This window comes from Pyxicephalus adspersus, chromosome 2 (assembly GCF_032062135.1).
Source record: "Pyxicephalus adspersus chromosome 2, UCB_Pads_2.0, whole genome shotgun sequence".
Lineage (NCBI taxonomy): Eukaryota > Metazoa > Chordata > Amphibia > Anura > Pyxicephalidae > Pyxicephalus > Pyxicephalus adspersus.
This window is the reverse complement of record NC_092859.1, coordinates 132,127,049-132,152,767: the sequence shown is the minus strand read 5'-3', so window position 1 is coordinate 132,152,767 and position 25,719 is coordinate 132,127,049. Positions and strand designations below refer to the sequence as shown.

Below are 25,719 nucleotides of genomic sequence, written 5' to 3'. Positions count from 1 at the left end.
CTTGTTTCTAGAAGGTCACAATCTGAAACCTGATTAGTGTTCCGTACTAATAAATGTTCAAAAAATGGCTCCGGCAATGAAACTCAAGGGCCTATAAGCACAACTTTAGTCTTTTGTGGTCCTTGCTCCCAGCTCCTTCAATAATCTGCATGAATATCAGAACCTTTTCAACATCCTACAAGAGAACAACATTCAGACAACATGCTCCCCCCTTTAAGAGAATAAAAGTGCAGTACAATCACCATATAAAGAGCTAAATGTTTGTTTTGCTTTTATTTCTTAAAATTAAACATAAATTTGGTCCTTTTAAACTTGAACAGAAAATAGAGTACATCATTTTATTGATCATATAAAGGGTAATTTACGCTAGTGGGTATTGGATATATAGAGTTTGTAATTGCAGTTGAATGGCTGGAATTAAAGTAGTAAAATGCGATTTTGTTTGGCAACATTTGTGTGTATTTCTCTGTAGTACTAAGTGATCACATGCCTGGCTAGTTGTACCAGATTACATGCAAACTGCTTTGGACATCAGGAATAATGTATCTAGCTATATTATAAATATATATCAATTTACACGTTTAATAAAACCTCATAGGAGATTAGATTGCATATTAGGATTGTATTATTGGTGCTCATTAAAAGTGCAGTCATCTTCTCTACACTACACTAAAATGCCAGTTTTTCTAGACACATATCTATTCAAGCTAAAATGTACCTATTGCCTATTCACACTGGTGACAGCTATCTTGTCTGTTGATGTTTTGTTGGCGTTTTTGCCATGAACAGATTGAAGCCTCTTAGATCAAGCAGGAGTTTGCAGTGGTGGTAGTAAGTTACTGGCTTCACTTATTGCATATCACCAACTGCAGCCTCTGAAACAAGGAGAGAAGCTGAACACAATGGCCCTGATTTAAATAAAGACTGGAGATGATACACTTTCATTGGTAAAGCTGGGTGATCCAGCAAACCTGGAATAGATTTCTTAAAAGTAATTTGCTATTTGTTATTAAAACTTTTCAGCCCTGGACCAGATCCATTCCAGATTTGGATCACCCAGCTTCACTGACAAAAGTGTATCCTCTCCAGTCTTGGAGAGCTTTAATAAATCAGGTCCAATGAGTAAAAATGTCAAGCTTTCAGTAGCAATCTTGCATCACCAGAATGCTAAGGACATCTCCAATGATTTCAGCATATTATGAGATACTTTATCACATTAGCAGTGACAATTGACTGCTTGTCTCCCTTCACCACATTCTCCAATAGATAGAGAAGTGTGAAGCAAGATGACAACTTTGAAATATTTTTTTAATTGATAGTAAATATTTCTTAGTTCATAGGAAACCTAAGCCAGAAATGATTGATAGGTTGGCCCAGTATCCTAAACAAGCAGCCTAATATTAAATGGGAAATTAAAGGTTAGAGTTTTACCCAGTTTCTAAATTGGCTATCTTGTGTATAAGCAACAGACACATTTAATGCTTAGCCATTGAAGGCCTGCATGTAATGCTACACGAGTGCTTGCAGAGGGCAACAGGGCAGTTTGAGACCGCATTGAATGCTAATTGCTGGAAAGCTGGGCATACTATAGAACTTAATTAATTTCCTGAAACCATTTTTCTCTAAAATCATGACCTTTCCTGGTAGTTTAGAAAGAATGCTGCCATCTTTCTGAAGTTCAAATTGTGGCACAATCTTATCAATACATTTCTCTCTATTATGAACAGGAACACTATTGCAGCTAAGAGATCGGGACGTCTTTTTCTTATCATGAGTAGACCAGTATCGATACTTAAAAGACATTGGTCTGTGTTGGCTAGCTACCGGTACACTCTCTGGGAAGCAGTCATCAAAGGGATCCAAGTCATCTTCACATATTTGCTCAACCCAATCTTTAGGGTTAAAATCTCCATGTTTGGGCTGCACAGTGATCTCCTGGTTCTCTTCCATAGTTTCTCTTTGTAACTGGTGACAATCGCTGGGTATGGCACTATGATGTCGGTTGGTGACATTTATTGCAGCTTCTCTGATAAGATTCCAGTCACGCTGAATGTCTTCCCTAGTGGTAAACTGAGAGGTGACCGTAAAACGAATAATGAACTTGTCATTGATTGTGGCTGGTACAAGGTACATATTTCCTGACTTGGTGAGCTCCGCTAGTACTTGTTCCGTCAGTACATTTGGGCCCTGTATTAAGGACAAGAAAATAAGTTATTCAAGGTCTAGTTTATATATGTTTATTTTAATTATTGTCAAGTTCCTGATTAAAAAAAATATGGTTTTGTTAACCTTAAGGCGGAAGACAACCAGGCCAAGGTGTTGCTTAGCAGGAACTTCAAACAGCTGGTCAGCTTTCACCATAGACTCAAAGTATTTGGCCAGCTCAGTTCCCTGTCAAGGTGATTTGATATTCCCTGGATCTACTGCCTCTGGTGCTTACTTACTTCTACATGGTATATATTCTGTGCATTTATATCTTTATACCTTTTCTTTTTATTATTATTGTTATCCAGTATTTATGTGCCCAATATATTACACAGCGCTTTACATAGTTTATAATCATGAGACTAGCTGTCTCTCAAATGGACTCACATGCTAAGCCAGAGTGCTAACCACTGAGCCACCGTGTTTCCCTTACATTTACTTTACATTGAATGAATAACTTTGCAACAGTTGATGTCCGGAGATGTGGGATCAACATTAGATGATTAAAGAGTTTGTTTCCTGCTTGGTAAATATTTTGTTCAAGACTGGAGCAGCTGTTGTATGCAGGGCAGAGGCTTGCACCAACATTTGGGAGTCATTTGAGTCCCTTGCTCTCTCTGTGATACATATACAAGCATATAAATATAAATATAAATATATAAATATAAGTCAACAACTTAACACAACTATTGTCTACGGTACACTACAATGTATTGCCAAATGTTACAATACCCCTGAGGAAGCCCCTAGAGGGTGAAACGTTTTTTCTGGAACATTTGCCCACTACAGATCTCCGGGTCTCTATCTGGATTTCTGGATCATTGTCTGTATACCTATGTTTAGTTGTTGACTGTATAGTGCCATCGCATGATGGCCCCATTATAAGATCACTTACAACGCTTAGGATCTTAAATGATTTATATTGTATTTTTGATAAGCAATTTATCACTAATGCAAAAATCTTGCCCATTAAGACTCCACTGCTCTGCCTCTATTCATAATACATAACTTTGCAACAGGTTCAATGTATGGACCATTTAGCTATTTATAAATGGTGATCGTAATCCTTTTTTAAACCTGCTAAGAGAAAATAAATTCAGTTCAGCTAATCATTCTTCATGGCAGAGCTTCTTTATGCCTATTATTGGTTTAGTTGCCCTTCTCTACACACACTCATGTTTCATAACATCATTTTTGTGAAGTGGTGCCCAAAACTGGACTGAACATTTCAGGTAGAGTCTGAATAATGCTTTGTACAGATTATGTCTGGAATCAATGCCTCTTTTTAATACAAGACAGTATTGTGCCTGCACTGGACACTACAGCCTAACATGGCATGCCTCAGTTATTGACTCATCATTGAAATTATAATGTGCATAGCATGCATGTTTTTATTGATTATTTATAAATTTGTATATTCTGCATCAATGTGAGTAATTTTACTGCTTGGGAATTGGTATGTGGTCTAAATTCAAAACTAGAAGTTGCTTGTGTGCATCTGTTTGTTTCTATCTGGCACCATCTAGTGGTCATTGGTCCAATTACAATAGGATGAAGATTTGTTTTTTTAGTTTGCAAATTATATTAAGGCTTGTGCCAAAGGGGATTTGCATTCCCCTACAAGTCTTTGGGTATGCAAAACCCACATGGAGCATATCAAATGCAGATTAAAAAGTCAACAGCAGGTCAAATGTAAATGTCAATTAATTCTGAATGATGTCAGAATCATCTCAAACTAATGCCATGGACACAGGCCCTTATAGCATTTCTCATTGCTCCTATGCATGTTGCTTATAATGAACTGTATTTATGCACAACAGTAATAAATATTTATTGTATACCATTTTATATTTCTAACTCTTCCAGAATATTTATTGGTCTGTTGTAAATAACTAGTTTAAAGAGAAAATGTTGAAGTTCCTTCTGCCAACTGATACTCCCGATTTTATTCATCATACCATCTTTATTTATCAATAAATGACTATACTCAAGGATTATTTTATCATAATTTATATATTTTTGGTACCAGCTGATACAAGCACAGGTCCCAATACTCACATGTCTGATGTGTGCCTGAAGATTCTTTATGCCAAAAGAACGAATCACAAACCAGAGCTTCAGGGAGCGGAAGCGTCGACTTAGAGGAATCTGCCAATGCTTCAGCATCAGAAAATAAAATGAGTTTAGGTTATCAAAAACACATAAAATCTGCCAAAAAAATTAAAATGCTTTTGTTTTGTTACTAATAAAGATTCAAACAAAGAATAACTTTAATATGTAACTTTTTTAGGCATCTGATTGGTTGCTGGAGGGACTTAAATTTCACTTTTCTCTAAACACAGCACAGAATGACTGACATAGCATTCTAACCGAGCACATTACTATTTCTGAACTCTTTTTAAGTGGTATAATTCAATTTGTATGTAAGTGGGAACAGGTACATTATTTTAATAAATGCAATTAGGATAGATGTTTGTCTCAACATAATATTAGACAGTGTGGTGTCAGTTACTGTATAAAATTCCCACTGTAAGTTAATCACAAACAAAGCAAAAAGAAAAAAAAATGAGGTAGCCTAGACATTTATTAACTTCTGGAGCAATCTTTGATATGCCAAAAGAAACAACTGCAGAGTTTTTCTTGGTCATTAAAGAGTTACAATATGTTGCAGAGGAGCAAAAGATTTGTTCTGCAAGTCATGCAAACCGCGGCCTCCCCTTAAAAAGCCTTCGCCCTGCACAGGAACGAGCACAGAAGCCCTGTTCGTATCTAAAAGTCGTCTGTAGGTCGGATGTCCCTAACTCTGGGACTACCTGTATAGTAAAGAAATTTGCAGCTGCACATTCACTTAGACCCACCATGGAAAAAAATAGCAATGGAGAACAGATAGCAATGGTCAACACCTAACATGTAGCAATGTGTGAGATGAAAATCAGGTGGCAGAAACTAACAATCTCTTGAAAATTTATATGCCTGATTAAGAACCCACATTTTCCCAACTGGAAAAAAATTCTTACCATAAAATCGGTTGCAGCTCCACTATTGGCATGTCGGAGGTAGATGGGGTCGACGCTGAAAGTTTGCTGCAGTTTATATTTATCTCTCACCCTGCCAGAAGAAATACAAAAGATTTGTTGGAATTTTTCTGTTTATATCTGCCTTCATCAAAGGAAGGGAACAGACAGCTAATCTGTTCAATTACTAATAATGCCCATATCCAACCAATATGATGACCAATATGATGATTCATATTGTACCCAAAGGGAAATATTGTACAGTATTGCTGAAAGAAGCTCAAATACTGTAGATGTAATTATCTGAATGTGGCAGGTATGGGGTGCCACAGAACAGTATTGTCTTCCAAACATTGATTTTTATTTATAAAGCTAATCACCAATCTGAGTTCTTTTCCCATGATATGAATTAATTAATAAATCAGGCCCTTAGTCTCAGGTGCATGCAGTTATTGGCACCATACCTGTGTCATGCTTGGCACATGGGCAGCTGAAGTCTCAATCATGCCAATGGCAGATGTGAGGCAATATTTACAGCAAAGGAGGGGGGTGAGGTGAGTGAACTAAAAGGGAGGAAGGCTTACTAAAAATTATATTTGTAGCCCATTGATCTGTAGCTACACCACAGATTAGTAATCTGCAGTGAGTGCAAATAATTTACGTCGTGACTTACTTCAAACTTTATAAATACGTTTCTTTATCTTTTGTATTGTGATATTAAAATAAACTTACCAAAAAGCAGTGCAGTCAAAATGAACCATCATCCACTTAGATGGGTTGAATGTAAACGAATCAGCGTAGTCCACTCCATTAAACAATGACCTGAACTCAGGACAAAGAAATGCAGTGCCGGCATATGCAGCATCAATGTGAAGCCACAATCCTTCCTTGGCACCTGGCCAACAATATTACAAGTGGGTTAGAGATACACAAAGGTATTATTGTTGATATTGTAGCAAAATCAACAACAAACTAACATCATCGATATGCACAACAATAGCAAATTAACTTACAGATTGGCCCCAGCTCTGCAAGGTTATCAAAAGCACATACACCGGTCGTACCCAATGTTGCACAAACCTGTAATTAAACAATTAGTTTTAAAAAGCTGGTAATATTTATTAGCTACCTACATTTTTTTTTTGCGCTGCCCCATATTTTGCTGTTCGAAGAATAGAATATGGGTCCTATACAAATGCATCTCTTCTAAAATTGTACAATATTGTCGTGTCATTGCATTTCCAACCATTTCTTGTGGAAGTGAGCCCACAATAGAGTTGATCAGCGTTTTTTGAACTGCAAAAAAGGGGTCATATTTGGTCATGTGGCTAGAAAATGATCACTGTTGGCCTAAATGTTTGGATCAGAACAAACACAGCTACCATTATTGTAATAACATGTGTTGTTGTATCTTTCATTTCTAGGGGTGAGAGTTCAAGGTCAGTATATGGATCTTAATAAATATATATCATATAGAGTACACAATCATAATCATAAAAATTGCAATTAAAAATCCATTTATATCCCTGGACATTGATAGTTGTTCTTATAGTAAATGCTGTGTACAGTAGACTTTAAAAAGGTGTCACAGTAGATCCACCCGACACAACTGAGAGGCCCTTCCTAGACCATTGTTTAAAGAAGGTAATAAAAAGACTCACAAAGACAGGAACGAGTCCACGTTTTCGGTCTTCTTCAACTGCAGCTTGCAAAGTCTCTCCACGAAGAGAGAAGTTTTCATCCACTGGCAAGAATCGAACTTTTACCAGAGAAATTAAACCAGCTTTTTCCACTGAAGAATGAGCCTGCACAAACAATATGTTATTTGTTAAAGTCAGAGCTATTTAGCTTTTTTAAGAAGAACTTTAGGCAGGAAACCTTACATACAAAAATGTAGCTGGGCCAAAGTGTAAACTGCCCATGCACGCCAACACAATATCAAGTAGTTTCAGCAAGTACTATAGATTGCTTTAAGAATAAGCTGGATGTTTTTCTAGAAGTACAGAATATAACTGGGTAATAAGGCTTTAAAGTAAAGATAACAGAGACTTTTGATCCAGGGAACATCCGATTACATCATAGACACAGAAAGGAATTTTTTTTTCTGTTGGAGCAAATTGTACCAGGGTTTTCTTGCTTTCCTCTGGATCCACCATGTCCATAGGGTTTTATATCTGGGATATGTATATTTCCCTAGTGGTTGAACATGATGGATTTATGTGTTTTCACCCTGACTAACTATGTAACTATGTAGCTAATTTGCACAAAAGATCACATGAAGGCCTGGTGGATCTAAAATAGACAGAAACCTTACCACTTGTTTTATACATTTATGGCTACCCCCATATATTTCTATTGTTCTATGGAAATCCAAGGTACATTATTCAGACACAAGAGTATAGAATATACCCTTATTGGTTTGCATACAAATCTCCTGTAACTACTGTTCATCCTTGCAGATTTTATGTCAGGGTAGATTTACAGCTACCCATTAACGAGTTACCATGCAGACTTCCTGTGCCCCCTGTCACTAGTACCTAGTAAAAAATATTTGGACTTTAATAAGTGAGATTAAAGTGTATCTGAGCTAAATAATACCAATTCACCCCATAACTACTGGTATGAAAACTATCCTCCACTTTCTGCTAGATTTGTTCTCTACATAAAGAGTATCATCATGTGGTTATCATCACACAATGAAATAACTTTGCAATGATCTCTACCTATGTATTACCTATGTTTTATTTCAGAAATAGAACAGGCTGTCAAGGAAAACCAACATAAAGATGTTTTGGCATGCTGTGTAGCTGTGAAATGTATTACCTGATTAGATGCATAAGCAATGAGCCGGGAGTTTAGGCTTGAGTCATCCGAATCTGGCTCAGAGACTTTCATTTGCAGGATTTTATCCTTTCTGGCAGCAAGTAAAGCTATCAGAGTTGATTCACTTACTGTGCTCTGAAAATGAATGAACAGAATTATTTTATTTTGAAAAAACACTGATGTGGCAAGACAAGTTGCAGAACACATTTAGTACACATACACGTACAAGTCTATAAAGTCGGTTAAATGAAGGTCAGAAGAAAACCAGCTGCACTTCCAATTGCCTGACAATGAATCATGAGCAATATCAGAGGATGGAAGTCATAATGATGCCACCAACACAAGCCCAATGCTCATTGATATAGACCCTAATACATTTAGCTACACGGGGCTAAATCTTATATATGGAGGGTACTGGTGGATTACATCGCTTGCTGACATCTTCTATCACTACTTGCCTGAAATATTTGCCCACAGCAATTTGTGTCTTTGCTTCTTCCTACAAAACTATATTATAGTGTTGGAAATTTTATAGGCGCAATATGGCACCATTATCTTAAATGTAACGTCTGTGGCAACAGGGCCAGAAATTCTGGAATCTTTTATAGATATAGGAAGCCAAGATTTGACTTGGTTTACCAACAGTATACATGGAACTGACATTGTATGCTTCTTACACAATGTCAGGCTTTATACCATAGATATTAGAGATCAAACACTGCCAGCATTTGAATTGAAATTCATACAGTATGCTGCATAAGTGAGTCAGATGGCCATTACTATTTACTTCCCATTATTTACATTCATATTTACTGCTGAATTTGTTCTTTGTCTGTAATCTCTTTTATTTTGTGTGTGTGACCCAAAGTGACCATCAGTTGGCAATTTATGTATGCTGACCAGTAATCTGCTGGTAAGTACCCTAAATTTTATTTTTATACATCAACATGTTTATTTTGTAGTCACATGCACTCACTGGCCAAAAAAACTTATTCTAAGATGATGTACATGTATATGTAATATACATTGTATTATAATAGAGCTTACTTGCAGCACCCCTCCTCCTTTGCTCTTCGGATAATGGTGAAGAAAATGGCAGGGAAGTCCTAACATTTTTGCCAACCAATCCATCACATTCATTTCTAATTCTGTACACGCTGGGCTGGAAGCCTGATCAAGAGGTACAGGAAAAATGTATTTATATAACATGACATATATTTTTGTATTTTTTTGTCCAATATGAGATTTTAGGTTAAAATGTAGTAAATGGTATTTGTCACACAACTGTCCTTTAATAGGCATAATACAGGATTCAAAAATAAACCATGCTGGAAATATTTGTTTTGCCTTCCTCTGGATCAACTATGTCCACACAGTTTTATAACTGGGATAGATGTATTTCCCTAGTGGTTGAACTTGATGGACTTATGTCTTTTTTTAACCTGACTTACTATATTTAGGGTTATAATAATCTTAAATGACTAAGCTGTACCTGTCTACTTTCTGATGTGCTTTGAATCTGATTTCCAGTCTTTAGCCAGATCACCTTGCACGGGCTTTTCTCCTGTAATGAAATTACTCTGATTTCATTGCACACTATCAGTTTCTCATAGCTTCTATTGAAAGCCTTAGAGCCAGCTTCTTTTCCTAGCTTATTTACAGCATCAGGTTTTTAAAGATTTAATTTGCATGGTGATGGGTGAGGAAAAAAGGAGCCAAGAAAAGCAAAATATTAGTTGGTCTGCAGACTGCCCTTTCCTTCCCCAATTAGTCTTAAATTGTATTATTGGTTTCAACTCACTAACTACCAAGTAAGATAGATTTAAAGAGATGTGCATGCTATAGTTCTGCCAATTAAAACAAATTGTTCAGTTTCTATGGAGAGGAGAAGGGGATGATGAGCAGGAGACATCATACTGCACCCCCAACACAGGAAATAATAGAAGTCGTCCCCAGTTATTTGTTTAGTGATCTGCTCAATAGGTAGCTAAATGACGCTGGAGGACTGCTGTACACACTAGATTTTTGTCGGAGATGATCATGACAGTTCATCTGAGGACATTTATCTAGCTTATATAGCTTAAGCACTGACCACAGAAATAAATGATATCACTCAATTCTGTATATTTGAGAAATGCTGCAACTTCTGCATCCCTGGCCAGCCAACCCAAAGGAAAAACTGATTTTTTTGGGCAATTATTTTCTCCTGTATTACGTTGACTCTAGGAACATTTTTCTATTTATCTGAGTTGTTGTGATGGAATATTACAACTTACCCATGTGAAACCTAAACAGTTTATGGCATCTGCCAACATGTCTCCTAACAAAGAAGGCCAAGATGTTAATGCTGGGAAATAGGCGTGCATATGGGGACTCTGCCAATGGACAACCTACAGAGACAAAAAATTGTGGTTTATTAGACTGAACACAGAGAATTTCAATTGTGTTTACCAGACCTTGGTGGGCTTGTTATCACTTGATAAAATTAGTACATAACCTAGAACAGAAAGCATGGCTTGCTTTGAGGCTCTCTTTGTATTCAAAAGGAGTTAAAGTCAAAATGTCCCCTTTTTCTTTAGATATGCGCCACAATAAATATATCTAGGAACAACAAAAAAAATACCTAATTCCACAATAAATGGGAGCCAATAGAAGTAAGCTGCAATAGGCTGCCCACTGTGAGGAAGGTTTTAGCCAGAAAACAGGATTTAAGCTTGTAATTGCTAAGTAAACAAACCAAGAAGACTCTCTGACAGATGAACTTACAGTAAGCAACAAAAAAGTATTTTTCCTCATGTGCAGCTTTACCTCTGAACAGGATATGATCTAACCAGACAATATGGTTCTATTAGCACCACTGTACTGTGAAATGGGGGAACTATGTTTATACAGAAATTACATTAGCATTAGTCACTTTGAGAAACTTTGATAAACTTCTTTAAACAAATATGTTTTATTCATTAAAGCAAAGATGAAAAGGATACAATGCTCAGGATGTAAAAAGCAACCCAGAGCTCCACCTTCTGGCAGGGCTGACCACATATTGTTAATATGCAATGTGTTCTATTTACTTTACTAGACAGCTTTTATTTTTTTTTGGTCTGGCCTAAATAAACAAAAAACTGTATGCATCCTTTTTAAACATGAACTGACATAATATAGCACACCAGTGTGAACAATGTGTACCTCAATTATTTTTAACTTTGGGTGTGTTTGATATCACCCATTAATACTGTCTATATTTTCTTTTATTTCAGCAAATTTGAAAATAATTAGTTAAAAAAATGTTTTGAAACCAATCACTTTTGTGTTGATGTTTCTAATGTTTTGTATATTAGGGGATGTGATGTACAGTTGTGTTCAGAATAATAGCAATGAAATACATGTAAATGCATTGGGAACACTGCACATTCTTATCAAAATCAAAACATGAAAAAAGTGTGTTATTCCTTTACAGAAAGTAAAGAAAAGCTGATATTACTCCTGTAGGAAGTTTTTCCAATGTACATAGCTAACATTCTACATTACCCCAGGCATGATGATTTCCTCAATATCCCTGAATATGTTGTCCCAGCTCTCTGACTCCACCGGGGCGCTGTCTGGCAGCAGGGCTCTCATATACCCAGGCTGGACATCTGGGTTTACACGCCTATCCCTGACAGTGCTGAGATAATGGCAGATGTAATCCACCAATTCTTTACCTAGGTACATGTAAAAAAAACACAGATTTGAAGCCACTTTCATAACACATAAATAAAATCATTTGGTGACAGCTAAACTAACATTTGTCTTGTACAATTAAATTTCTGAGACATCACAAGGCTTTGGGAGACAGAACGTTGAACTTTGAGGGACTCTTCTGGTATACTCAGCTTAGAAATGCATCTTATGTTTTACAATCTGAGGTACCTTTAATTTAGCTTTTTATTTATTTTCAATAGATTGTCTTCTGCTGTTGCAAAAGCTTCCTATGCTTTGCTTATTTATACTTTTTTTAAGAAAAACATTTGCAAATATGGCTGTAAATTTCAAAGGTTTAGTGATTTTAAAGGATGTGTTTAAGATTTAATGATGTGAAGTGCTGTGGATAATATTATAATAGCATTTTTATGTCCTATTATAAAACTGAATATTACTAGTCCTCTCTGATAAAAGGTAAATAATACTAGTGACTCCTGATCTATAATTTAGCCCAGTATTATTCTGTATGCAATGTTACTTTTTGAAAACACATGGACATGATAACTTCATATGTTAAGGGAATATTATATTTTTCATATTTATTTAAACCTCACTTTCACAGATTTACAAAGTTAGCAGTAGATCGTTACCAAATATATATCAGCAATAGCACAAGCACACACAATGTTTTGTTTCAAGTTTGTTTCAGTGCTAGACGGCACTTTCAACAAAAACAGCAGCAATGTGTTATAAAACCACATGCAATGAAACAACATAAATATGAACATTTCTACATCGACAAACCAAATAAAAAGTTCAATAGTTGTGATAGATCCACATTATATTATATGATCCCTGCAACATTTCCTCCAAACCATAATTCTGTAATCACTCTGACAATGCTAAAATGTATTTGGTCAATGTCTACCAGGCATAGATTGAAAGGGGAAAGGAATAGAAGATCAATTGTTATTTTAATAAAGTAAAAAGGTTTTTCACTATCAGTGTTTCTATTTTTGATCTGCCATTACTACTGTGTACCCCTTCTCAACTATTCTTGGTACTGTACACACCACTTATTTGAGGAGACTCAAGGAAGTGAGAAAAAAGAACAATGAATAATTGCTGGACAGGCTGAAGGAGAGAATAGCTTCATAGTGTAAGTAAAATGGACCAAGATGATATTAGTGTGATAGAATACGAAAGATAAAGCCTTCAATAAGTGGATGATCCCAGCAATAGAAGTCCGGCAGACCTTACTGGAGGTTTTACACCTACTTAACTGACAGGTCTAATTCTAGACTAATGAGTTATTCTGCATTATGGCAAAGAAAGTATACAGAAGGGTTGTTGATAAAGAAATCTGTTGTTTACACTGGTATAGTGGCTGCTATATTGTGGATGTGAAAATCCCTTTTGGTGGACTTCATAAGCTTTGACGCTTTTTATTTAATACCTACTTTTTGGAGTATGTGGTTTTAAATTTAGGTACTAATTTTGTGATGTATATTTATAAAAAGAGTCATATTCTTTGTTTTTGTTTTGTTATAGTTGAAGTAATATTTTAGTTCACATATAAAATATGTAAATGTTATAATTTACCTTTAGGAGGTAAAGAACTAATAAATATATAAAATAATTTACCAATAATATGTGGTAACAAATATGAGGGTCGAAGTGACCTACCTCTCTTTCTGTATTCTTCTGATTCCATTGTGATTGTAAACCCAGACGTAAGAGCCAACTCTTCTAACAGCAGTCTTTCTGAACCTCCCTCTCATACCTTAAGTTTTATACCCCTGTTATCTCTTAGTCATACGTCATTTACGTTTATTCCTGTCTACATACTGAGTTTATCTTATTCCATTTATTTCAGATGCCTCGCCATCAAGCCGATTGAAATAAAAGAAACCCTCGAGCACTGTTTGCTTTCCCTGTTATCTTTGATGTCTTCACCTGTATCTACACAGCCAGTTTCATTCATAATCATTTCACCGGATGTTCGAGGACCAATTTTGACCTATTCTCTGCTGGAAACACATTCAAACACCTGATAGATCTGGATCTGAGAGTAGAAATTATATTGCCAATAAAAGTGTAAATGTACCCATATTTGATGGTCAGTTTCAGTCTAATTGGGCCCCTTTACATCTCTCCAAATTTCTCACATGATCACTGCTGGCAAGTTGTTTACATAGGGTATTGACAGGCAATGCAAACATATATGTCCATGCACATATAAAAAAAAGGAAAGATTTGTTTTAGATATATCCATTTTTCATTTTATGACTCCTGCCAGTTGTAAACTGAAATCCGTTGTGTCAAAGCTTGCAAAACATCAGGGGTGTTATGAAAAAAATTAGATCCTCAGATCCTTTATTATTGCCTATAAAAGAGGAAATCCACTAAGCACTATTTGCATTGAAACTTATCATAAATATAGCAATTTAATAGGGTAAGTTGGAATAATACTTATATTATATGAAGGGCAGCTACAAAAGATATGCTAGAAAAGCCCTTACCTCTCTTTTATGGTAGTGATCAGGTTAAGAGGGTACCCATTGAATTCACAGCCACCCGGCGTAGGCATTACTTGACCCAGGTTCCAGGGAAAAGACTACAAATAAACTAACTAATGGCTAGTGCCTTGTTTTATTGCATGCAGGTGTCACTGGGTGGAAGGATATCTAACCCAATGCTGCCTGAAGGATCAAACCGGATTAAACTTTGTAGTGACCTGAGTGGCCAGAGGGGTGTGAGACCTGTGTGGTTTCTGAAGTAAACATTAGGCCCAATAACCACTAAGCACCCATGGGGCCCCACTGAAACCGATTGAAGGGGGCTCACTAAGCATATTTGTAATTGGGCCACTTACACCCAACTACTGCACTCTGCAAGCTGTCATAGGCATTAGCATAGTTCTGATTTCTGCACTTTGACTGGTGGACTGCATGCAGCAATGTACAGATGTCAAATTTTCACTACTTCACTGTTTAGGCTACAAAGTCTTGACTACTGCACTTTATGCTCTATGTTGTACACTACATACACCAGGTTGCTATACAGTTGTGATGCTGCAGATTTCATAGTCCTGACCTGCACTCTATATACTATGTCATAGGATACTTAGCCCTGACTACAGTACCCTATCCCCCATATTGTAGGTTACACAGTCCTGACTGCTGCACTGTATATATTATGTTGTATTCTACAGAGTACTGACCTGCACTTTATACTCTTTATCCAAGGCTGGATGAAGATACACTTTCATCAGTGAATCTGGGTGATTTAGCAAACCTGGAATAGATTTCTTAAAAGTAAATTGCTATTTGTTAGCAAATGTTTTCAATCCTGGACCAGATCCATTCCAGGTTTGCTGGATCATCCAGGTTTACTGCTGAAAGTGTATTTTCTTGACCACTGCACCCTATACCCTTTTTTATATTATACAGTTCTGACCATAAGCACTCTATTTGGTATGCTGTTGCATTGTGTGATACTTAGCCATTACTGTTTATCTCTATACAATATGCTGTACATTACAGGTTCATGATTGTTGCAATGCATACAGTATGTTGTCCTCACAACTGCACTTTATATGCTATGTATTACACAGGCCAGACTTGTGCACTCTAAACACTATGATGTGCATTACAGTGTTCTGACTACTGCATTCTGTTATGCATTTCATACATAGTGTTTATTATATCAACAATTGCTAAGTCGTCACTAATAATTTTAAATTAGTTGTTCTATAAGGAGGTTCAGACATAGTGTTACCTATATTGTACATTAAAATACTTTTTAAAAAATGCTCTTTAAAATTCACTTTCTTCAGCCTGGGGGCTACGCCAGTCCTCTGCCAGCAGCGCACCCCCCATTGTAAAGTGATATTTGCTCAGATTATAAATGTAGGCACTTAAAGGTAAAGTGTCTGTCTAAGGGTACAATACATATATGTAAATATTATTAAAACAGCAGTTTTCCCTAGCACTTTGCATTGTTCTTTTCCATTCATTACTGCAAATGTTGGTATATAAATTAGAACATTAACATTTGCTAAAGAAACCTGTCTAAATAAATTAAAGCACATTTAAAATGTTGACTAGGCTGAGCCACATATAATGTCATTTACAAGCTACACTGCAATTTAAAGTGAATACAAATTACTCAAGCATAGTGTTTACACAAAATGCATAAATCTGTTATTTTTCTTAGTGTGGACATGGTTGGTCATAATTGGTCATGGGAAAAAATCCAGATGACTTGGTATATAATAAGCAGATAATGAAATCAAACAAAATACAGGCTTACTGCGAAATAAAGGTGTTTATTTAAACATGTGTCACTCTGTACACAAAAATAAATAAAAATTAGATTTATGTTCAGTCTCTGAACTAAACATTGAAGACAAATGTCAGGCAAGTATCTCTCCAGTTGACGCCATCATTTCATGACATTGGTTCATGTTTGGCATGTGGCAAATATTGGGTGTAATTTATTTTTGCTAGGCTAGAGAACTTAATTATTTTATATAACAGCCTTTCCTGATTGTCATCTTTGTTTCCCCCTCTGTTCTGTTTCATTGTATCTTTACTTCTTTATTTCATGTCTTTTTTATTTTTTTTTATTTTGATTTTATAGGCACCCCAGAGGGTAGCAATACAAGGTAATACAAACTTAATACAAAAATAATTGTAATTACAAAAACTTATAACATAACAAGGTTATGCAAGAAGTGCAAAGACATATATAATGTTTAAGCACTGCATGGAAACACTAGAACCCTTGTTAGATTCTTATTTCTATCTGTGTTCCTTTTATAGCAAAACAGGAATGAAAAATCTATTTACCGAAATCCCATATAGTGAACAAGCCTGGTGGGGGGTTCTAACTTTCACCCACTCTGTTCAAAAATAGAAAAAAAATTGGCTTGATAAACTAAAAACAGCAAATCAATTTTTAAATGTTAGGATACGCACCTAGGCTAGAATGGAAGAATGGAATTTTGCTTTTGTTTTAAAAAACATACAGCTTAGCTAAACACTGCAGCAGCCATATATGCAGATTTTAATGTAAGCTCTTCGGGGCAGGGTCCTCTCCTCCTACTGTGTCAATGTCTGTATCTGTCATTTGCCACTCCTATTTATTTGCAGCGCTGCGTAATATGTTGTAGTTTTATCCAAGCTGTTGTCAGAGCAACATCAAGTTGCTTGGAGATCGTTTTAGAGCGAACACTTTTAGTATGCTTGCCTATAATTTTGTTTCTAATGTCCTTAGATAAATCTAAGTTCAGTGTGGGACACACAATGATACAGAACAGCGGAGATTACTTTTCTTCAGTTAGGCTGTATGCAGATTGTAAAATTAACGATGTGTTATACTAAATATAACTACTCATTTGAAATATCACTTTACTACAGTTAATTGTGATCTTTTTAGGGTATCAGCAAATGTATCCAAGCTTTTTTAGAATATTTTTGTGGCATAAGAAATACTTTTACTTCTTTTCACACTTGCTTTGCTTTATTCAAAGGCAAGTGGGCAAACAAAGGACAATTGTTTTTTGTTTAATATTTTTTCAGAAAGCATAAAAGGAGTTTAGCTCTTGCTTTGAAGAAAAAACCTGTACATTATTGCATTGCAAGATTCCTGCAAAGTCCTTGACAAAATGCCCAGGCCTTCTCCTTTGCCAGACATGCTGACATCTCTCATCCCATGGAGCCATGGGGCAACCTGGTCTTCATTGTTAGCTGAATTGGTCCATGCAGAGACTGGATAAATTTGGATAAATGTGCAGTGTTCCCAATGCTTTTACTTTTTTAATACACTGCTAATATTCTGAACACAACTGTATAAAGGCTAACAAATGCCTTCTGACTGAAAAGAGGGAACACACTTTCATGCAGAGGATGTTGAGGGTGCACCTTTATGCAGAGAAATGCTTTCCTTGTCTGAGAATTTGGCTATAAGGCTATAAGAAAGATGGGTAATTTTGCCTCAAATATCCTTGATAATGTATCAAGAGACCCCCAAGAACCCTCTCCAAGAACATACATGACTGCAGCCTGCAGCCAATAGCTCCATCAGTGGGCTCACTGCAAGCATCTCTGGAGTGGGTTTACTCTCAAATTTCCAAGCTTTATTATATTGTATGATAGGGGTAGGAAATGGTTCATTTGCATCCAGGCATTTATCTTTGGCACACAGCTCTAAAATATTAAACATATAGGGCCTGATCATGTGAGAACTTGGGTCATCCAGCAACCCTGAAATGGATCTGGTCCACAATTGAAAACATTTGCCAATAGCAAAATGGCTCAGGTTCTCCCATCATTTCCAGTCTTCGAGAACTTAAAAAAAAATCAGGCCAATAGTTTTCCAGTGTTCTGGCTGGAATCCAGACTTTTGCAGGACCATCAGTTACTTGGTACTATTACCACCTTCTCTCTACATCTATTGCACCCTGTATCAAAAGGAAGGTAGCATATTACAGTACAATGGAACAAGAGCCTACAGTCACAAATGCAAGCCTATGCAAAAACCTAAAACAAGTGGGTAAGGAAGTGGGAGTGTTCTGGCATCATGACGTCATTATGGGGGAAATTTCTTCCCCTTTGTGTGCATGTGTGGTCCAGAGACGGTAAATTTAGTGGTCTGTGGGTCCGAAAAGGTTGACACCCACTGGTCTAAAAGAGCACGGTCATCATGCTAATTATTCTCATAGCTCTTGAGGATTTCAATGGAAGGAACTCGATGTCCAAGCTTTTAGTGATCCTTACCTTTCAAGATTGAAAGGTATAAACAATGTAGTTTGTGACTTCTAAAGACAAAACATGTTGCCCCAAGTTTGTTTTTTGTTTTTGTAACCATGTGTGTTCATGACAGAAAGAGAAAAATTCCTCCTAAGCCAGTTGTCACATTTCACCTCCCATTTTAGGGACTTTCACTTTTGGAGGGGTTGTACCTTTTAATTAAGCTATACAAGAACTAAAAATCAATAGAAAACTGGTGCTAAAGATGATTATTGCACAGTAGAGAGTTGGCTGGCAGAAAAAAAACAATAATTAAAACTATTTGAACATATCTGAAATTCTTTACATAGAATCTGTAAAGAAGAAATATCTGGGCTACCCCTGTGAACCTTTGCCAGCTTCCCAACACCCATACAGTTAAAATGATCAGTATTTTGAGTCTTCATTCTGATATAAATATCCAGTGTTCTATTATTTCACTTGCTTAATATTAATTCATCATCAGAAAAAAACAGTAAGAACATTTTATTTAGCATTTTAAGGAAGAAACCAAAAGTAAGAGCTTTTTATATAAATAGAGCCCTAAGTCTACTTTAGGTATTATTACCTGCTTCTTTTTTAAGGTATTGGTATAAAAAACAGTCACAAGCATACAGCTAGTAAGACCTAAAAATCCCTTATACTCAATTCCTTTAATAATTCCCTGAGACATAATGACAACTAGATCCATAAACCATTGAATTGTGTATTTCTGTGAACAATTATATATAAAAACAGCTTTATTATTTTAGGCAAAATAGTGGTAGATCTCAGAAGTTCCTGAGAGATTTTACCTTAATTTTTTACATATTTGGTCTATTTATGTGTACAACAGACACTCCATATTGCAAACACGAGTGTATCTGCTCAAGAAACAGCCTGCTGTACCTTGGAAGCAAGATTTGTTCCACGTTTCTTATGAGCAAAATGTTATGTCATGTCATGTTTTTCGGATGTTATGCGATTCCCATAGCAAAAAAAGAACAGTAAAACAAACTAAAGTATTGGTAAATAAAAACAATTATTTTCATATTTAAGTTTAACAGAAAGATAACAATTATATAGAGCGTGGTTACAATTTACTTTCTATTAAACAGCAATAAATCAGTTATTGGATTTGACACTCCACTTTCCTGGAATGAAGTCTTGAAAATATTGCAGGCTTTGATAAAATATGGTTTGGAGTTTGTGCATAGAACAGATTTGCTATTAACGAAAAGAAAAATAATAAAGTAAAAATACAAAAAGTTCTCATGACTATAAACATACAAATAGCAAAGCAAATGTCACATCCAATTCTTTAAAGGACTACATCTCTGATTCACAGAGTTACATATAGAGAAGAAAAAAAAAATGGAAAAAAAAAAAAAGAGTATGCTATCAACAGCAAAATCTATACTGCTGTCAATTTTCAACATGTAGACAATTTAAGGTTTCTATGTGAAAAGAATCATTCATTCTGAAAGAAACCAAAAACATGGTATGTGCAAAGGAGGGAATACAAAAGAAAAGCCACATGCAGCATATGTACAAAAGTCTTTTTAAAAAATATTTCAGCTTCATATACATGTAAGTCTACCTGCGAATTTAAACATATAAAACATTTTGCTTAGTAGAAAAAAAACGGTTTCAAATAGGAGGCAAAAACAAAAGCTGTACAAACATTTCCACTAGGAAATGGTAACCTCGTTGATCTGTTTTCAGAAAGCAATGCAGATTTGAGTATTTGTAGACCATGAAGAAGAGGTACAATCCTTAAACACTTCTCTTAAACACTTGCTTCTCACCATAATTGCTGACAAAAATGTTCTGCATTCTCCAGAATAAATCAGAATCAACTTGCCAATAAGAAAAAAAAACTATATACAGTACTTCGCTTTAAATACTTTTCACGAAGATTGACCTTTAAAGACCAGCACTTGTATGATACATGTTCCTGTTGAAGATCAGTTCTCCGGCAGAAAGCTCCTAATTTGGATGTCCACCCATGGCATGTTACAGTACACAGGTCTGCATCATAGTCTCAGGGGGGGAAAAAAATATATAAATGTCTGTTTAGGCCACTTCTTTATTAGTCTGCAGCCTGGTCATAGCTTCCAGTTTTTGTCTGTAAGCTTCTGCCTCCTGTTCTTTTTTAAGAAGTTGCTGGCGATATTTTTGGGCTTCTCGGTTGGCTTCATCAAGTTGCTTCTGAAGAGATTCTCTTTCCTGCAAAGAAAATAATGAGCATAGTTATACAGCAATACACTGAATACCCAGCCCATAATTTCTTAACTACTACTAGGGCAATGATAAAGTAGACCTGTTAACAAAACAGAATATAAATGGGACTGAACACTAAAATGAACAAAATAAAGCCAGTTTTAAAGCTACTGAAATCATCACATCACACCACAACTAGTGTATTAGAAAAGTCCTAGGGGCTGTGGCAGAATGGTAACCATGGAACATATTAAGTGCTCAAGGTTTTTGATCTGAGGTATTCAACTTAATTTCCTTGATTCTCAATCTTAGGAACGTTAGATTGTTGTTGTTGGAAATGATCTTTCACAATTCTTTCCACTGACAAAAGATGAATGAATGAGCACTGTACATACAGCGCTGTTCTGCTTTATGGAGAGGGGAGAACAAGCGAGTGGCACCCCGCTGCGCTCTCTTCCCTTCACTTGCGGTTATTCATGGATCCCCCACCATGGATCCAAGAATAATGTGGGTTGGCTGCTGTACACACATCAGATTCTTGTCTGATACTAGCCCTGAAGAGATATTCGGATGAGAATCTGATGTGTGTACGTAGCCATATTCTGCAAGATAGCCCTTAATGTGTGCCGTTAATTAAATCTGGTCTAAACCATTGAAATGATAAATGTGGTATGTGCTCTTAGCATCTTGTATTGCCCTTACAGAGGCCTGGAAATCTCCCACTATTACTCTGTTAATTATGAAGGTGAAGCTCAATTAAATTATGGTCAATTACAAACTTACTTGCAATCTTAAAGACACTCCTATTGTCTTAGAATGTACTTGGAACCCTTGAATGGAATATTGCAACACCTAACCAGAACTATTCCACTTGCTCTGGTGTTTTACAAATATCAGTGTAACAGCTTGCCTAACATACTTGTATTTTTCTTTTTTATTCTGCATGTAATGAAATGAGGTACTTTTATGTGGTACTTTTTTAGGTTATATAATTTTTTGTCTCTCTCAAAAAACATATTGAAATAAAGAAACATCTTAGGATTACTGTATTAATACACAAAGGAAACAGATCCACTTTCCAATAAAGAATAATAAAAGGAACATACACAGCTTTGAGGGTTCTCTGACAACTGGAAAAAAGAAAACAGAAAAAAGTATAAATAATCAGAATTGTAAAAAATGCAAATCACAGTATTCATTGAAAGTATCTGCATGTCTCAAAGTTTGTACAGATTGAATTGTTCTACTACAAACAAAACAGCCAAATGAAGGTATCTGACCACATCTGCCAAGTAAAACCCATTAAAAGTTATGATTTAGATGTCTTTAGCTGTATTGATCAGCAACTGTTCTACAGGGCACAGGACTAAAAGAAATAGCTGCAGAATACCAGGCAAGCAACCCTCCCCTCTTTTGGCTGAAAAGTAACTTGAAAATAGTTTTGCACATAAGTAAATTAAGTCAAAAGACAGACAATTTTGCCACACTTAAAAACAAAATTGACGTATTTATTAAAAAATAAAACTATCCTTGTTATAGCAGGTTAGGAATTACTTAAGGAAAGAATCTGTAGGCTAAATTGTGCAACAGCAGATACATCCAACAATAATAAAAAAATAAATAAACTTTGGTGTTTGTTAAGGGGCTGATTGAAATAATTTAAACAAAAAAAAAAAAGGAAAATAATTTTACCCACACAATTTTCATGCATGAAAAATAATCAGGCATTACAAAACAAGTTTCACCAATAGAAAAACTTAAATAGAAAAGCAAAATAAAAGCAAAAAAATAAAAAAACACACACGGCTTTCACAAAATGGAGTAATTAATTTTTTGAGATTCTCTCAGAAACCTACAATAAAGTCTGAAGAATATATAGTAATACCTGAGAGAACTCCTGAGTATTCACAATATAGATTTCTGAACCAGAAGTTTCTGGAATCTAGCAGATCAAAGAGAGGTTAAAAAGAAACAAAGCAGTGTTTTTAAAAAGAGCCAAGAGGTCGCCAACATGAATGTAATATCAAAATTTGGTGAAAGCATGCTCAATATTTATCAGTAATTCTGTATATATCAGAGAATGTCTGACACAATCATATGAACTGCACAAGGCAAATGTCATCTGAGGCCATTATCTGCGTTGAAGATTAAGACATGTTATTTGATGCATATGCCAAGAATAATCTGTAACATACTAAATAATCCAAAAGGTTTAAACTCTATGCAGAGGTCACCAGGAAAAAAAACAAATATGTCCTTACACAGAATTAAGTTTTAGAATAACCCCTTCATTCATTAATGCTCAAGTCCAATGACTAACACATCTTGTAGTTCTGAATTTAGTAATATTTCTGCATTCTCAACCGTGTTTTAGGGCATGCTATGTTCAGATGCATCTCTGTGGTGCCTCCTTGGGTCCTGGGCCCAGAGATGTACACAGCTCACATAAAGATTAGGCACAGCCTAGATCTATAAAACTGTTAAATGCATCACCTTCGCTACCCACTAAAATCCTGGGTAGAGTGCAACAGAACCGCTACCCACTAAAATTAGGGTACAGGTCAACAGAACCATGAAAGTTTGAATGGGGATCCTGAGCAGTGTTTCTCAAACTTTTTAACATGTGAGAATCCTTAAATTACTTTCAGGTCCGGGGACACCCCTGACATAAACAATGCCCACAATTCACAGTATATTAGTGTGGTGGACAGTGGGAAGAATACTACAGATAGCTAAAACATAATTGATTTCACCTAAACTGATTTGAGAATCACAAACTGCTAATTGCTCCAGCAACCCCTGACAACCTCTGCATGAACCCTGGTTTAGAATCAATGCTCTAGAGCAGCGGTCGTCAACCTTTTCAGGTCCGTGGACCACTAAAATCACTGGCTCCCGACCACTTATGCGCAGGGAGCCGGGCGTCACTCAAAGGGGGAGAAACCTCCCCCAAAATGACATCATTGTGACATACCCCCGCCCACTCTCCCATCACAGATCTGAGCCTGCAATGGAAGAATGGGTGGGTTGTGTGCAGGGACACAGCCCGCCCACTAAGCCTGGGAACTGCTCGGGGTACATGGTCTGCGGCTCTGGCCAGTGCGTCCCCCGAGCGGGGTCCTTCTCCTCGCCCCACTCAGGGATGCACTGACCAGAGCAGCAGACCCCCCAAACTTTCTCCGGACCACCTGTTGGCGATCGCTGCCATAGAGGGATTCATTTGAAAACTAACAAAGGATCCACAAGATTCCTGGCATCGCTGGTACCTTACAGACATTTTAGGGTAGCTTTGTTTAGAATTTCATCCAACCAGCAAACTAAGAGAAGAAACCTTAGGCATATGCCTGAACCACTTTAATGATGTCTAAAGTTTTTATGTGTAATGCCCTTTAGGTAGAAAAAAAAAATTACAGTAAATGCACATTTCTGAATAGGAAAAAGGCTGATACAGTATCCTAGAATATAAAATGTGCACCTTTCACACCTATGTTTTAATGGAATGTGGCTGAAATGTGTAGTGCAATCATTACCACCAGTGCTCTATGTGAAGCTCTGATAGCTCTGGTTTAGGATTGGAAACATTTTAAGAAATTAATTTCAGGTTTGCTGGATCATCCAGGTTTTCCAATGATTGTCTATTTTCACCAGTTTTGAGGAGCTTTGATAAATCAGGCCCACTATATCTTAGCCTGAGAAGCAGCACCTTGCAGAACATTTGTTGGACAAGACAAAAAATATAAATGTAAAAGCCAATATAGCACAGTTTACACACTTACTGTTCAATGGTTTTACATTTGATAAAGAATGTCATGAATACCCCTTTACTTAAAATTTTGCCTGGAATATATCAGTGCACCCTCCTAGTATGGGAATGTGAGTCTGAAGTCACTGTTGATACTGAATGCTCATCAGCACATTTTGACTGAGATTTGGATTATATCACTGCTGGGCTGGCCACTGTTCTCTTTGCTGGAGGCTTCAGCATGAAATAGAAAAACCTTGCCTTTACCAAAATGTATTTATTTTTTTAACATTTAAAAAAAAACATGCACTGGCTAATGTGTGAAATGTTGTCCCTTCCTTCTGTGGTTATCTAATATTAAAGCGAACCCAAACTCTAACATCAGGCTTATCATTAGATATCGGTTCTCACTTATGTGCACTGGAATGCCAATCTCACATAGTGGTGCTGGCTGTGTCAGCTTGCATCTATGACAACTAATACATCCATTATTTGTACGGAAGCGCCCATATTGTGTGTGGCACTATTGACCTTGCAATCCAATCCTGACCTTTGCCTCCGCCCACATTCCTACCTCACTGTCCAGACTCTCCAACCAACCAAAAAGCCAGTGTCTTTTTTTTATTATTATTATTGGTAAGTTCATTTTATTTGGCAGCCTTGCTATACATTCTTCATGTAGCATCAAGCGGAGTTTGCTCCCTCCATAGACTTAATTTGACGCCACTTGCAAACACTTGTGCATGCATTTTTCCAGGAAGTTTCAGGCATATTTCATGCCTGGAAAATGTCCAGAAAAATGCACGTCACTTGTACAGGGAAGTCATTGTGCAGTTGGGCTGTGCGGAGATCTGCTGTTTTGCTCTCTTGCAGCCTCTGCCTAACCTGACAGTGCTAAAGGCATGGATACACAAGCCACCAGGGCACAAAGCCACCGATGATGCAGGGCACTAGACCACTCCTACAAAATGACACACAAATCCAAACCACAACCACCAATGACATTCTCCCAGCAGCTTTATGTAAACTTATGTTAGAATTTCGGTCCGTTTTAGGATGGAAATTATGGAGAGAAAAAATTCCCAACTCTCAAAACATGGTAAATTTACAAACACATTAAAAAATGCTAAATGCATCTGCTGTGAAAATGGGCGATCAGGCATGTCTTTTATTACAGAAGGGCAAAAAAGAAAAAAAGAAAAACAAACCCCAGTGCAATCCAGCTTTCCCCCTGGCTGCATGGAAGGGATGCCATCCC

General features: G+C 36.5%; 2 protein-coding genes across 3 annotated transcripts in view; both read right to left on the bottom strand.

Moving 5' to 3' along the window:
- Window positions 1-264: 264 nt before the first annotated feature.
- HDC (histidine decarboxylase) lies at window positions 265-13,440 on the bottom strand. The gene is made up of 12 exons (XM_072398793.1): window positions 13,410-13,440; window positions 11,571-11,743; window positions 10,319-10,432; window positions 9,090-9,212; window positions 8,043-8,177; window positions 6,881-7,024; window positions 6,233-6,299; window positions 5,952-6,114; window positions 5,223-5,313; window positions 4,264-4,362; window positions 2,290-2,391; window positions 265-2,187 (listed from the first exon to the last, which is right to left on the bottom strand). The coding sequence occupies exons 1-12, from the start codon at window positions 13,435-13,437 to the stop codon at window positions 1,510-1,512; spliced, it is 1,917 nt and encodes a 638-aa protein (XP_072254894.1). The 5' UTR covers window positions 13,438-13,440; the 3' UTR covers window positions 265-1,509.
- Window positions 13,441-19,519: 6,079 nt separating this feature from the next.
- The window catches only part of GABPB1 (GA binding protein transcription factor subunit beta 1), a 20,146-nt gene continuing 13,946 nt past the window's right edge, over window positions 19,520-25,719 (bottom strand). For both annotated transcript variants that reach the window (XM_072402430.1, XM_072402431.1), the window contains 3 exons: window positions 22,605-22,661; window positions 21,826-21,849; window positions 19,520-20,725 (listed from right to left, as the gene is read on the bottom strand). In XM_072402430.1, coding sequence (XP_072258531.1) covers window positions 20,573-20,725; window positions 21,826-21,849; window positions 22,605-22,661 — 234 coding nt within the window. In that variant the 3' untranslated portion in view covers window positions 19,520-20,572. The remainder of the gene's footprint in view (window positions 20,726-21,825; window positions 21,850-22,604; window positions 22,662-25,719) is intronic.

What these genes read in the sequence shown, in the direction of transcription:
- HDC (XM_072398793.1), bottom strand. Translation starts at nt 13,437, where the DNA reads ATGGAATCAGAAGAATACAGAAAGAGAG. An exon ending in ACTGTTTAGGTTTCACATGG is followed by an intron (nt 9,213 to 10,318) that starts GTAAGTTGTAAT and finishes CCTCTTGATCAG; the next exon opens with GCTTCCAGCCCAGCGTGTAC. An exon ending in TTTGACTGCACTGCTTTTTG is followed by an intron (nt 5,314 to 5,951) that starts GTAAGTTTATTT and finishes TTCTTCTGGCAG; the next exon opens with GGTGAGAGATAAATATAAAC.